A 14,327-nucleotide genomic window follows, 5' to 3' on the forward strand; every position below is an offset into this window, starting at 1 on the left:
TGGATTGCTGTTTCCTTCTCCAGGGGATCTTCCCCACCCAGGGATTGAACCCAGGTCTCCTTCATTGCTGGCAGAGGCTTTACCATCTGAGCTACTAGGGAAGGCCAACTACTGAAGGCCTAAAGGTGTAGTTTAGGTGACTGAGTGAAGGTTCTCAGGCAACACTTGATGGGAATTTAAAAAAATGCATATTTCTACTGCTGAAGTTTGATATCATTTTGCTGTTTCATAGAATACCGATCTATTTTACTGGTCAATCTCTTTAATAGTCTCAGGGAAAACTTCTCAAATGACTTTTCTGTGAAGGAATTAGCATGAGAATGTTCTTATTTTACCATCAACACTGTAATTTTATCATATGTAAACAGTTTCAACTCATTCTCCATGAACAAATTTCTTCATCTAACTCTCAATAAAATACACTATCATGATAATTCCTATATCGTTACAAATTTATATTGGACCAATAAGTATACAAGAGTATTCAAAATATTTTTAACCAAAAATTATCATTCTGAAATGAATTTAATGAATAATCATTGCTAATGCAATCTTGGTACACCATTAAAAAAATTCCTCTCTATGCACTTTTATTTAAAAAAAATTCAAGATTATCTGACATTAAAATGAGAGCACTTGATGATTTTGGGGTATGTAACATGTATATATATTTGTGTGAAGATAAAAATTTAAGCTTCATGGTCTAACCTTAAAAAATTTGATGCTAAAAATGGATATCTCGTGTTAATCTCATATAGTTTTGATGGCATGGTACCCTAATTTGAGAAACACAGCTATAAACATTTAGGTTTTTTTTTTTTTCTCACTATGTTCTTTCAACTAATCCAAAGACACTACAGTTAAAGCACATCCATATTATTTGAGATTATCAGTTTCCTATGTAGTTTTTTTCCCCACCTAATTTTGTTTAGAGTCCTGGGAAGAGCACCTATTATGCAAGAAATCAGTTTTGTTCTCTTTAAACTCACTTATCAGTTCCACCTGTAATCTCAAGAAAGTCGGTTAGCTTTCACGAGACTCAATTGTTACCATCTAGAAATATAGTTTCGGAGAAGGCGATGGCATCCCACTCCAGAACTCTGGCCTGGAAAATCCCATGGACGGAGGAGCCTGGTAGGCTGCAGTCCATAGGGTCACGAAGAGTCGGACATGACTGAGCGACTTCACTTTCACTTTTCACTTTCATGCATTGGAGAAGGAAATGGCAACCCACTCCAGTGTTCTTGCCTGGAGAATCCCAGGGATGGGGGAGCCTGGTGGGCTGCCGTCTCTGGGGTCGCACAGAGTCGGACACGACTGAAGCGACTTAGCAGCAGCAGCAGCAGCAGCAGCAGCAGCAGAAATATAGTTGATGACTAAACCATGCCATCCCCTGGACTATTGACAGAATCAAATGAAGTAACATATAAAGTTATTAGAAATAGAATGTGTATGTGCTAAGTAGCTTCAGTCTTATCTGACTCTTTGCGACCCCATGGACTTAGCCTGCCAGGCTCCTCTGTCCGTGGGATTCTCCAGAAAGAATACTGTAGTGGGTTGCCATGCCCTCCTCCAGGGTATCTTCCCTACCCAGTGATCGAACCTGTGTCTCTTATGTCTCCTACATTGGCAGGGAAGCCTTATAAATTTTATTTACCAAAGCTTACTACTAAATAAGTAAAAAAAAAAAAAAAAAGAATATATATATGAGCCCAAAAGGCAGTAAACTAGTAAGATAGATACAAGGGAAAAACAAATGTACAGATTTACGGTTCTGTGGAAACTGACTTATGGCAGACTCTTGAAATCCTACAAAAGAGATGTTAGATAGGGATTAAAATAAGAGGCAACTTTAGAGTTTCTCATCTTTTTCTCTTTTATCCTTCCTCATAGTTTAGAACCTGGCTATAAGAATGAAAACCTGCTCTCCTCCAAGTCCAATCTTCAAATTTTCAGAATTTATCTACAAGGTCAGCAAGTGTTAGGCAAAATTTCATCAAAAGCACTCAATTGCATACAAACAAGAATTCCAGGCTCCATGGCTTTTAATACAATAACTAATTCTTATATTTTCTTATGGAGTCTTCTTACAAAATTTAGCCAAATTAGAGCAAATGGAATTAAAAAAAAAATAGGGAAATATAGATGGACTGCTGCTGCTGCTGCTGCTAAGTTGCTTCAGTCGTGTCCGACTCTGTGCGACCCCATAGACAGCAGCCCACCAAGCTCCCCCATCCCTGGGATTCTCCAGGCAAGAACACTGGAGTGGGTTTCCATTTCCTTCTCCAATGCATGAAAGTGAAAAGTGAAAGTGAAGTCGCTCAGTCGTGTTCGACTCTTAGCAACCCCATGGACTGCAGCCTACCAGGCTCCTCCGTCCATGGGATTTTCTAGGCAAGAGTACTGGAGTGGGGTGCCATCACCTTCTCCGTTAGATGGACTAGTCTTATGTATAAGTACTATGCCAGCAAAATGGCATTCCAGGTTTTGATCCCCATCTTCCCCTAAAAGCCAGCTTTTTTTTTTTTTTGGATTTATTGTAAAAGCTATCATATGTGTGTCTTCAGTCACTCAGGCATATCCAATTCTTTTTGACCCCTTGGGCTGTAGCCCTCCAGGCTCTTCTGTCCATGGGATATTCCAAGCAAGAATACTGGAGTGGGTTCCATTTCCTACTCCAGGGGATTTTTCCTGACTCAGAAATCAAACCTGGAGAAGGAAATGGCAACCCACTCCAGTATTCTTGCCCGGAGAATCCCACAGACAGAGGAACCTGGTGAGCAATAGTCCATGGGATCACGAAGAGTCAGACACGACTGAGCAGCTATACACACACAGGGAAAACCACTAGACCATTCAGACCTGGAATCACTTTTCTGACAGTGAGGCAGAACGTGTTAAAATGATGGAAGAAGTGGAAAAACTTTGTGATCGGCTTGAATTAGCAAGTTTACAGTGCTTGAATGAAACACTCACATCTTCTACTAAAGAAGTAGGAAAGGCTGCTCTGGAGAAACAGATAGAAGAAATAAATGAGCAAATTAGAAAAGAGAAAGAGGAAGCTGAGGCTAGTATGCGACAAGCATCTAAGAATGCAGAGAAGTCAGCTGGCGGAGGTGGAAACGGAAGTAAACATTGGTCAGAAGATGATCTGCAATTACTCATTAAAGCTGTGAATCTCTTCCCTGCTGGAACAAATTCAAGATGGGAAGTTATTGCTAATTACATGAACATACATTCTTCTTCTTCTGGAGTTAAGAGAACCGCCAAAGATGTTATTGGCAAAGCAAAGAGCCTTCAAAAACTTGACCCTCATCAAAAGGATGACATAAACAAAAAGGCTTTTGATAAATTTCAGAAAGAACATGGTGTGTTGCCTCAGGCAGACAATGCAGCACCTTCAGAACGATTTGAAGGTCCATGCACAGATTTCACCCCTTGGACAACAGAAGAACAGAAGCTTTTGGAACAAGCTTTGAAAACATACCCAGTAAATACACCTGAAAGATGGGAAAAAATAGCAGAAGCAGTGCCTGGCAGGACAAAGAAGGACTGCATGAAACGATACAAGGAACTGGTTGAAATGGTAAAAGCAAAGAAAGCTGCACAAGAGCAAGTGCTGAATGCAAGTAGAGGCAAGAAATGACTTATGACAATCTTTGTTGCGTGTGCATTTTTATAATAAAACTGAAAATACTATACAAAAAAAAAAAAAAAAAAAGAAATCAAACCTGAGTCTCCAGCATTGGCAGGCTGATTCTTTACCACTGTGCCACTTGGGAAGCCCCTCTAAGAGCTGTCCTATCTGCAATTAAAAACTAGTAGTTTCAAAAATCAATTTTGTTCAGATTAGTTCTTACAATTACATTTTTTTTAATGGAAAACTTTTTTTTGGAAAATGCCAGTTTAATTTACATTTCCCTTTGAATGTGCTGTCCTAATTTAAGGAAAGTTGGAGGTCATAACTGTTAGTTCCTCTAACTCCTGTTTTTTTATTTGGTTTTTCTTGGGAGCATTCATTTCTGAAGGTATCAACAGTTAAGCTAAGGCAAAAGAAAACTTTGACCCATGTTTGTGGAATTCAGCAATCCATGAGATGACACCTGGTGTGAAGAGCTGACTCATTGGAAAAGACCCTGATGCTGGCAAAGATTGAAAGCAGGAGGAGAAGGGGACAACAGAGGATGAGATGGTTGGATGGCATCACCAACTCACTAGACATGAGTTTGAGCAAACTCTGGAAGATAGTGAAGGACAGGGAAGTATGGCGTGCTGCAGTCCATGGTCACAGGGAGTTGGACATGACTGAGCAACTGAACAATAAGATGACAATTTGCAAAGTCCTAAAAAAATAAAATAAAAAAATTTTAATGATAAAAGAGCCCAGGGATCTGCATTCCTGTCCCATACTCTGTTTCTCAGTTTTGAGGAGAAACCAGGTAGAAAGCCATTGAACTATGTTTTGAAACATTTGAGCATAAGGAATCTTGTCTCATCTTACTAGGTTAGGTGTGCAAGCTCAGTTATGTTAGTCTCTTTACAACCCCATGAACTGTAGCCCACCAGGCTCCTCTGTCCATGGGATTCTCTAGGTAAGAATACTGGAGTGGGTGCCATTTCCTACTCCAGGGCATCTTCCCAACTTGGGGATTAAACCTGCATCTCCTGCATTAGCAGGTAGATTCTCATCACTGGTGCCACCTGGGAAGCCTATAGCCATGAAAAATAAACAAGAAGGAATGCTGGGGACACTGGGGATTTCTGGCACCATGTCTGCATACTTTGTCAGCTAAGGGACTCTGACTCCAGTGTTTGTGATGTGAGGCCTGGGAGCACTCTTTTGGGATGTCATCAACATTTTCAGCAGCTTCATGCTTGTACTTCTTGGGACAGTAATTGTGCCTGTACTACCCAATGACCCCTCATTATTAAGATTGTTCCTTCTAAAGCCCAGAGTTCAGAGAACAAACTCCAGGCTGTTCTCTGTGAAGGGGTGGCCCATGGTGAGAACAAGAATGGACAACCGAATCCATGATGGCTTTGCATGAAGGACCCTGTCCAGTAGCAATAAAGGCCACTAGTTAAGTCAATTAGACAAAACTCTCTCTGGAATTTATATGAGAGAATACTGGCCAATAGGCAAAGAGAAGTAGTATTTGCTAGGTAAAGATAAGCAGAAGAAAAGGCCTTCATTTTCAATAGAAACTGGCCAGGCATATCTGTTTCTGGAGTTTGTTAGGTGACAGTGTGAGTCCACATAAACTCTTCTCCCCAAAGATACCAGATAGAATCTAGTTCTTGCTATCAAAATATCCCACTGATGCAAATAATTGGGTATTTTGAAGTCTGGGGTTCTGTTTTGCTTCAAGCTGCCTACAGTTTTAGCTGAAGAGCAGGAGATCTTATACTTACTAAACCAAAGAATCTGCGTGGCAGGCCAAATGGATTATCTGGGAAGACATGGAAAATGTCTTCTCATATTTCTGGTGGAGGAAATAGGTAAAGTGAAAAGCAGGATCTGCATTTAGGAGGGAAGGTAGGCCGGGAAATTTATGCTTGATGATCCCGGTCTGGCCTGTGAAATAGGTTGCCTGTTTCTAAAGGACAGCTCGCCTGAGGTTTGAGAGTGACTGAAAATTCTGAAACAACCCATTTGGATGGCACTTTAATGGATGGTTGCCTTTGTTGCCTAGCAGTGGGCTCGGCAGAGATATTACATGAGAGTATCAATTTGCAGGGACTGAGTTGTGATACTTTGCTGATTCTATTCAGCAGAATGTTCGCAGCTGTAAGGGGAGTAAAACAAAAAATAGTAAGGGAAGCAGAGAGAGGAGTTGGCAATGAGGTAAAAAACCTTTGTGGCCAGTAAACCAATTTTATTTTCATTTTTCTCTAAATGCTATTCATTGTAATATGATTTTTTAATGTCACACATCCTCTGAAGCTCTTGTGATCATTTCTTAACCCAGAATGTGAATACCCAAGAGTGAAGCAGGATTCTGTATTGTTCATGAATAGAGTACTCCCTGAGAGACACGGGAAAAGCCATTTATTTCTTTCAAGTCTCGAAGAGGGTCAAGAGGGGCAACCTCTTAATGCTAATACTGTAGTCAGGATGCGGGCACTTAAGGTACCCACTCATGCTGTGTCTCAGATGGCTTAGTCCTCATTCATGACCCAGATCTCTGAGTTTAGTAGTGGTGGTGGGAGAGGGTTGATTTTCATTTTAGTTTTATCTGTATCTTAGTAGAGATATCAGAATAAAAAGTGGCATAAAATACTTCTAGCTTGTTAGAACAAAGAGAACAAGGGGTTTAAATATACCAGGGCTCTCATAAGTATACCCAAGTTAATGACACTCATTGAGGCCCCAAGAGCATTGCTGGATCCATTACTGAACTTGGTTTTCTTTTTGGTAAATTATGTGCTCTATCATCGACACTTCAATTTTTTTCCTTAAGTTTTGACATTCATATAATTTCAGAAAACATAGCTTAAGATAATATTATTTATCCAGACAAGTAAACGAGCACACAGAAGTTTTTAAGGCTTCCTTATTGTTTTCAATTCACCACCCTGTTTTTATAAATTCACTCTATATGTTAAGCATTAACAGAAGACTATTGTACAATTTCCTTTAAAATTTTAAATGTATAAATAATAGAGAGTTTAAGTAACTTCTTAACTGGTAAAGACACATAGTAGCATTCAATTCAAGGCTTCTTGAACCTTGATAATAGGTTCCTCAAAGTGCTGGACGGAAAGTGTGACAAGAAAGACCCTAAACATTTGATCTACAGATAATGACCAAGGAACTTACAGGAGAGTTGAAAAGATAATCTTAAAGCATATTAAATCACATGTAAAAAATAAAGGTACATAATTGAGATTTTAGGACAAAAGATACTACTGAGACAGGCTCTTAGAAATTAATGGGAGCGTGAGTCTCCTGGAGATTTCTCTGAGAAGAAAAGTAGAAAAAAATACAGGTTCAAGGCATCTGGTAACATGCCAAAAGTGGGAAGGCAGGAGGTATTCTTGGCATCAGTAATCAAGTTATCCCATGGGGATCTCCCAGGCCAACCAATGCATCAGCGTGTGTGTGTACTTTAGTCATGTCCAACTCTCTGTGACCCCATGGACTGTAGTCCGCCAGGCTCCTCTGTCCATGGGATTTTCCAGGCAAGAATAGTGGAGTGGGTTGCCATTCCCTTCTCCATAGGCTCTTTTCAACCCAGTCAAACTGCCATTTCTGATATCTCTTGCATGGCCAGGTGGGTTCTTTACCACTAGCACCACCATCCTGAACCAAACACTTGGGGGACACCAGATGGTGGCACAGTACAGAGCTAGAATAATAATTCTGGGAAGGCCCTCAGTCTGCCAAGGCTCGGGGTATTCAGGAATGAAGATAGGTGCCCAGGAAAGGTTACAGTATCATCCTGCAGCCAGCATGGGCTCCGAAGAACCTCAAAAAACTGTGATCTGAATTATGAAGCAGCACAACTCCAGTGGCCCTCACATGCGAGGGGAGCATCTGAGCACAGTAGAACTTAAAACCCCACACTATGGGGCATGAGCCCCTGGATTTGAATCATGGCTTTGTCTCCTGTTGGCTGTATCCTTTGTCAAATCATTTTCTTTCTCTGGGGTCCCAATTTCCTGATCTAAAAATGTAGAGAAAAGTGATACTGCCTCATAGACTTGTCATGATGATTAAACAAGTTACTGCATGAAAAGTACTTAGAACAAGGTTTGACATGTAAGAAGCACTGTATTAAATATTGGCCATTATTATATGAATTTTATACACGATGTTTCATGTTAAAATTGTATTTTCTTTGAAGATAAACTTTTTGATATATTTTAAGGGACTAGAGCTTGTTTCACATTCAGATACTTTTGGAATTGGAAATAAGTCCTCTGTTTACTTGGGAGAAACTGATTAAACCAACCAGCAGATTAACTTAGGTGATATACTAGATAGTATATAATTCAGTAATAAATTAGGCATATCATGAAATAGTACACGTTCTGTAGAGTTATAGAAGACTAGTCGGTATTAAAATAATCTGAAAAGGCTTTGTGGATGACGTCCAGAGTCTCAAGAGATGGATAGGAGTAAAAGTTAGATCAGACACCCTCCTCTTTTCTAGTAATTTTATGATTCTTAGGGAGCCATTTTTGATGAGGCTGTACACACAAGTTAAAAAGACAAAGCAGGAATGAATACACGCATGCTCAGTGGTATCCGACTCTTTGTGACTCCATGGACTGTAGCCCACCAGGCTCCTCTGTTCATGGGATTTCCCAGGCAATAGTACTGGAATGGATTGCCATGCCCTCCTCCAGAGAATCTTGCTAACCCAGGGGAAGACTGAACTGGCATCTCCTCCATCTCTTGCATTGGTGGATTCTTTATCACTGAACCACCAGGGAACACCTGCAGGACTGAAAGTATATTGCCAAATTGATCTACCATGACAAGAATTCATTTGGGAATAACAGAGGTGGTGTGGATAAACCTCAATAAAGACAATCAAGTTATAAGGTCCTCAAAAGTAAGAGGTAGGAAATGGTGAGTCAAAGACAATTACTGAACAGAATAATAATGTGCTGTGGTTTAGATGACCAGATGCGTTTTAAGTCTCCCAAGGAAAACAAGTTCTTGACTATAAAGTTGTAGAAAAAACTTAATTAACCGAATGTACCACATAACATCTGAAAGTGAGAAAATTAGCCTGGCAGAGAGATGCAGGCAGATAATGAGATCTAGCTCACTGCCAGAAATCTACTGGCTTCAGATCCACTTCCTTTGTTTGGTCAGGTCCTCTCAATGGGAAGGGGAGATGAGTCGACATAGGCAAGCTCTCCCATCTCTACAATTCCATCCCTCACAGATCTGAGTGTGCCAGATGAAGTTGGAGGATGTGGAGGGATGAGACTCTGGCAGACAAAACTTATTTACCTTTTTTCTATGGCCTCATGCTGAAAGAACATTCTTCATCTAATATATAGTTTTTCCCTTTGTTCTAAATGGTAGCAGGGACTATCTGTGGACTGCAGCCTATAACTGCATTGTTCAAGCATGACACATAAAATGCAGGTTGGAGCACAATCATGTTTTCAATCTCCACCTTTTCTGGGCCTCTCTTCATTCCTCCCCTGTCCTACCCTGTCTCACTGACATGCCAATCGTTGTGCCTTCCCTGCTGCAGCCCACTTTAAAGAAGGGCATCCAAGTCAGATCCTGATGGAATAGCCTGAGGGGACTATTTTTGGTACCAGGTGAACCTTGGATGGAGTTAACTGTAGCAAGGTCAGAAGCTTAAGTGAAAGGCTGATTCCTATTCATGAGGTCCCCAGACCTGCCCTCAACACAAATCTGGAAGGACCTTCCAGGCCTTGTGATAGACCTTCTGTTCTTCCTGAGGCAGGCAGTTAGCCAGTCCTTCCTTGGGATTTCTCATTAGTCCCTGCCCCCACTAATCGAGGCAACTTGAGAGTCCCTCATCCTTGAAACTGAGGATCTGAAACATCTCTTCAAGTCTTCAAGCTAGTGTCTTTTGCCACAGTCAACTGTCAACTAATATTTGTAGTTTTCTAAGTGGCACATAGAAGTGAACTCCTTATTGCCAAATTCAGACTTAAATTGAAGAAAGTGGGGGAAACCACTAAACCATTCAGGTATGACCCAAATAGAATCTGTTATGATTGTACAGTGGAAGTGAGAAATAGATTTAAGGGACTAGATCTGACAGAGTGCCTGATGACTATGGATGGAGGTTCATGACATTGTACAGGAGACAGTGATCAAGACCATCCCCAAGAAAAAGGAATGTAAAAAAGCAAAATGGCTGTCTGGGGAGACCATACAAATAGCTGTGAAAAGAAGAGAAGCAAAAAGCAAAGGAGAAAAGGAAAGATATACCCATTTGAATGCAGAGTTCCAAAGAATAGCAAGGAGAGATAAGAAAGCCTTCCTCAGTGATCAGTGCAAAGAAATAGAGGAAAACAACAGAATGGGAAAGACTGCAGATTTCTTCAAGAAAATTAGAGCTACCAAGTGAACATTTCATGCAAAGATGGGCTCAATAAAGGACAGGAATGGTATGGACCTGACAGAAGCAGAAGATATTAACAAGAGGTGGAAAGAATACACAGAACTGTACAAAAAAGATCTTCACTACCCAGTTAATCACGATGGTGTGATCACTCACCTAGAGCGAGACACCCTGGAATGTGAAGTCAAGTGAGCCTTAGGAAGCATCACTACAAACAAAGTTAATAGAGGTCTAGTGGAGGTGATGGAATTCCAGTTGAGCTATTTCAAATTCAAAAAGAAGATGCTGTGAAAGTACTTCAATCAATATGCCAGCAAATTTGGAAAACTCAGCAGTGGCCACAGGACTGGGAAAGGTCGGTTTTCATTCCAATTCCAAAGGCAATGCCAAAGAATGCTCAAACTACCACACGATTGAACTCATCTCACATGCTAGTCAAGTAATGCTCAAAATTCTCCAAGCCAGACTTCAGCAATACATGAACCATGAACTTCCAGATGTTCAAGCTGGTTTTAGAAAAGGCAGAGGAACCAGAGATCAAATTGCCAGCATCCACTGGATCATTGAAAAAGCCAGAGAATTCCAGAAAAACATCTATTTCTGCTTTATTGACTATGCTAAAGCCTTTCACTGTGTGGATCACAATAAACTGTGGAAAATTCTGAAAGACATAGGAATACCAGACGACCTGACTTGTCTTTTGAGAAACCTGTATGCAGGTCAGGAAGAAATAGTAAGAACTGGGCATGGAACAACAGACTGGCTCCAAATAGGAAAAGGAGTACATCAAGGATGTATATTGTCACCCTGCTTATTTAACTTATATGCAGAGTACATCATGAGAAATGCTGGGCTGGAGGAAGCATAAGCTGGAATCAAGATTGCCAGGAGAAATATCAATAACCTCAGATATGCAGATGACACCACCCTTATAGCAGAAAGTGAAGAAGAACTAAAGAGCCTCTTGATGAAAGTGAAAGAGGAGAGTGAAAAAGTTGGCTTAAAACTCAGCATTCAGTCCCGGTCCCATCACTTCATGGCAAATAGATGGGGAAACAGTGGAAACAGTGGCTGACTTTATTTTTCTGGGCTCCAAAATCACTGCAGATGGTGACTGCAGCCATAAAATTAAAAGATGCTTACTCTTTGGAAGGAAAGTTATGACCAACCTAGACAGCATATTAAAAATCAGAGACATTACTTTGCCAACAAAGGTCCATCTAGTCAAGTCTATGGTTTTTCCAGCAGTCATGTATGGATGTGAGAGTTGGACTATAAAGAAAGCTGAGCACCGAAGAATTGATGCTTTTGAACTGTGGTGTTGGAGAAGACTCTTGAGAGTCCCTTGGACTGCAAGGAGATCCAACCCATCCATCCTAAAGGAAATCAGTCCTGGGTGTTCATTGGAAGGAATGATGTTGAAGCTGAAACTCCAATACTTTGGCCACCTGATGTAAAGAGCTGACTCACTGGAAAAGACCCTGATGCTGGGAAAGGTTGAGGGCAGGAGGAGAAGGGGACAACAGAGGATGAGATGGTTGGATGGTATCACCGACTCAGTGGACATGAGTTTGGTTGGACTCTGGGAGTTGGTGATGGACAGGGAGGCCTGGCATGCTATGGACCATGGGGTTGTAAGAGTCGGACATGACTGAGCGACTGAACTGAATTGAACTGAAGTTTCACTAGTGGTGGAGAACCCGACTGCCAATGCTGGAGACATAAGAAATGTGGGTTCAATCCCTGGGTCCGGAAGATCCCCTGGAGGAGGGCATGGCAACCCACTCCAGTATTCTTGCCTGAAGAATCCCATGGACAGAGGAGCCAGGTGGGTGACAGTCTATAGGGTTTCTAAGGGTTGGACATGACTAAAGCAACTCAGCATGCAAGTAGATATACACCATTGCTTCTTTCAGAGGTAATTTTACTATTAAAGGGCATTTCTGTTGTTGTTCAGTTACTCAGTCATATCTGACTCTGCAACCCCATGGATTGCAGCAGGTCAGGCCTCCCTGTCCTTCACTGTCTCTTGGAGTTTGCTCAAACTCTTGTCCATTGAGTCGATGATGCCATCGAACCATCTCATCCTCTTTTGTCCCCTTCTTCTCTTGCCTTCAATCCTTCCCAACATCAGGGTCTTTTCCAATGAGCTGGCTCTTCACATTAGGTCGCCAAATTTTCAGGGCTTCAAATTCAGCATTAGTCCTTCCAATGAATATTCAGGGTTAAGACTGAAAAAACCAGACCTACATAAAGAATCACTAATGGTAGAATTTCAGAAACAAACCAAATAGCAGGAAGGTATATTTTTGACAGGGCCTCTGCCTGGAGTTCCTTAATCATATCATATAGTTTCCAATGTTGAATGCTGAAAAAAACCCTAGAGCATGGGATCAAAGTCTTAGCTTTGGGCCCTAGTCCCAGCTCTATTTCTTACTACTTCTTTAAATCATGGGCAAGCCCTTAATTCTTTGGATCTCAGTTTTCTGATTTGCATATTTATTGTCAGAATAAATAAATAAGTAAACAATAAGGGCTCTTCTAGCTCTAATATTCTGTCATATTTCTACTATTCAACCACAAGAGCAGCCTATCCATTAAAGTTCATGAAACAGAGATTCCTTGCAAAAGTGAAATTCTCTGAGTGTTTAGAACATACATTCCCATGAACTCCCCCTAATCCCTTGGAATGGAGAGAGATTCTACAGTATACATTCTGGCAAAAGGAGAGAAAAATAATACCTGTGTGGGAAAGATTTTACTATCAGTGGTGGGAATGCAAACTAGTACAGCCACTGTGGAGAACAGTGTGGAGATTCCTTAAAAAACTGGAAATAGAACTGCCTTATGATCCAGCAATCCCACTGCTGGGCATACACACTGAGGAAACCAGAAGGGAAAGAGACACGTGAACCCCAATGTTCATCGCAGCACTGTTTATAATAGCCAGGACATGGAAGCAACCTAGATGTCCATCAGCAGATGAATGGATAAGAAAGCTGTGGTACATATATACACAATGGAGTATTACTCAGCCATTAAAAAGAATACATTTGAATCAGTTCTAATGAGGTGGATGAAACTGGAGCCTAGTATACAGAGTGAAGTAAGCCAGAAAGAAAAACACCAATACAGTATACTAACGCATATATATGGAATTTAGAAAGATGGTAACAATAACCCTATGTATGAGACAGCAAAAGAGACACTGATGTATAGAACAGTCTTATGGACTCTGTTGGAGAGGGAGAGGGTGGGAAGATTTGGGAGAATGGCTTTGAAACATGTATAATATCATGTATGAAACGAGTTGCCAGTCCAGGTTCGATGCACGATACTGGATGCTTGGGGCTGGTGCACTGGGATGACCTAGAGGGATGGTATGGGGAGGGAGGAGGGAGGAGGGTTCAGGATGGGGAACACATGTATACCTGTGGCAGATTCACTTCGATATTTGGCAAAACTAATACAATATTGTAAAGTTAAAAATTAAATTAAATTAAAAAATTAATAAAATAAAATAAATAAAAAGACAGAACATACATCCATTAAAAAAGTATAATTTGTGTTTACTAATTGCCAGTTGAAAATATTAGAACGATTAAAAATTAGACTCAAATAAGATTCAATATTGGGCTTCCCAGGAAGGTCAGTGGTAAAGGATCTCTCTGCCAATGCAGAGAATGCAGGAGATGAAGGTTTGATCCCTGGGTTGGGAAGAACCCCTGGAGGAGGAAATGGCAACCCACTCCAGTGTTCTTTCCAAGAAAATCTCATGGACAGAGGAGACTGGTGGGCTATACAGTCCATGGGATTACAGAGTTGGACATGACAGAGTGACTGAATATACACACAAGATTCAATATTAAGAAATTACAGGAAAGAGCACTGTATTTCTCTACTTAAAATGTTTACTAGGGTAATGATTACAGCTAATGTTTATGGAGCATCTAAAATCTGCTAGCACTTTTTCTATCCTTTCAAAAATTAAAGTTCAAAAGATTTTTGTATTATAAAATGAACCACCCACTTGACAGATTTGGAATCTAACTAATAATCAGCATATTGTGCCCAGACTCTTATCTTCTTGTTCACTAGTGCTTTGCAAGACAGGCTTAATAAAAACTAGATTAACAACAGAAGATAGTCACCAAATATTCCAACATTTGTATTGTCTTAGAGATGAAAGTAGTGCGTCCATATTCCATCATAAATCTTTTTCCAAATTGTTTTTCAGGACATAGTTCAAGTAGAACAACCAAT

General features: G+C 40.6%; 2 protein-coding genes across 6 annotated transcripts in view; one reads left to right on the plus strand and one right to left on the minus strand.

The window, feature by feature from the left end:
* The window catches only part of PIK3C2G (phosphatidylinositol-4-phosphate 3-kinase catalytic subunit type 2 gamma), a 669,869-nt gene that overhangs the window by 108,530 nt on the left and 547,012 nt on the right, over nt 1–14,327 (minus strand). The gene's annotated exons all lie outside the window — the stretch shown is intronic.
* LOC132345333 (dnaJ homolog subfamily C member 2-like) lies at nt 2,801–3,708 on the plus strand. Its single transcript, XM_059887052.1, has one exon. It carries the CDS (start codon nt 2,903–2,905, stop codon nt 3,644–3,646), a length of 744 nt encoding a protein of 247 aa, XP_059743035.1. The 5' UTR covers nt 2,801–2,902; the 3' UTR covers nt 3,647–3,708.

This window comes from Bos taurus, chromosome 5 (genome assembly GCF_002263795.3).
Source record: "Bos taurus isolate L1 Dominette 01449 registration number 42190680 breed Hereford chromosome 5, ARS-UCD2.0, whole genome shotgun sequence".
Classification (NCBI taxonomy): domain Eukaryota; kingdom Metazoa; phylum Chordata; class Mammalia; order Artiodactyla; family Bovidae; genus Bos; species Bos taurus.

Bases quoted from the DNA above. Each gene is read 5' to 3' on its own strand.
- LOC132345333 (XM_059887052.1), top strand. From the start codon at position 2,903: ATGATGGAAGAAGTGGAAAAACTTTGTGATCGGCTTGAATTAGCAAGT.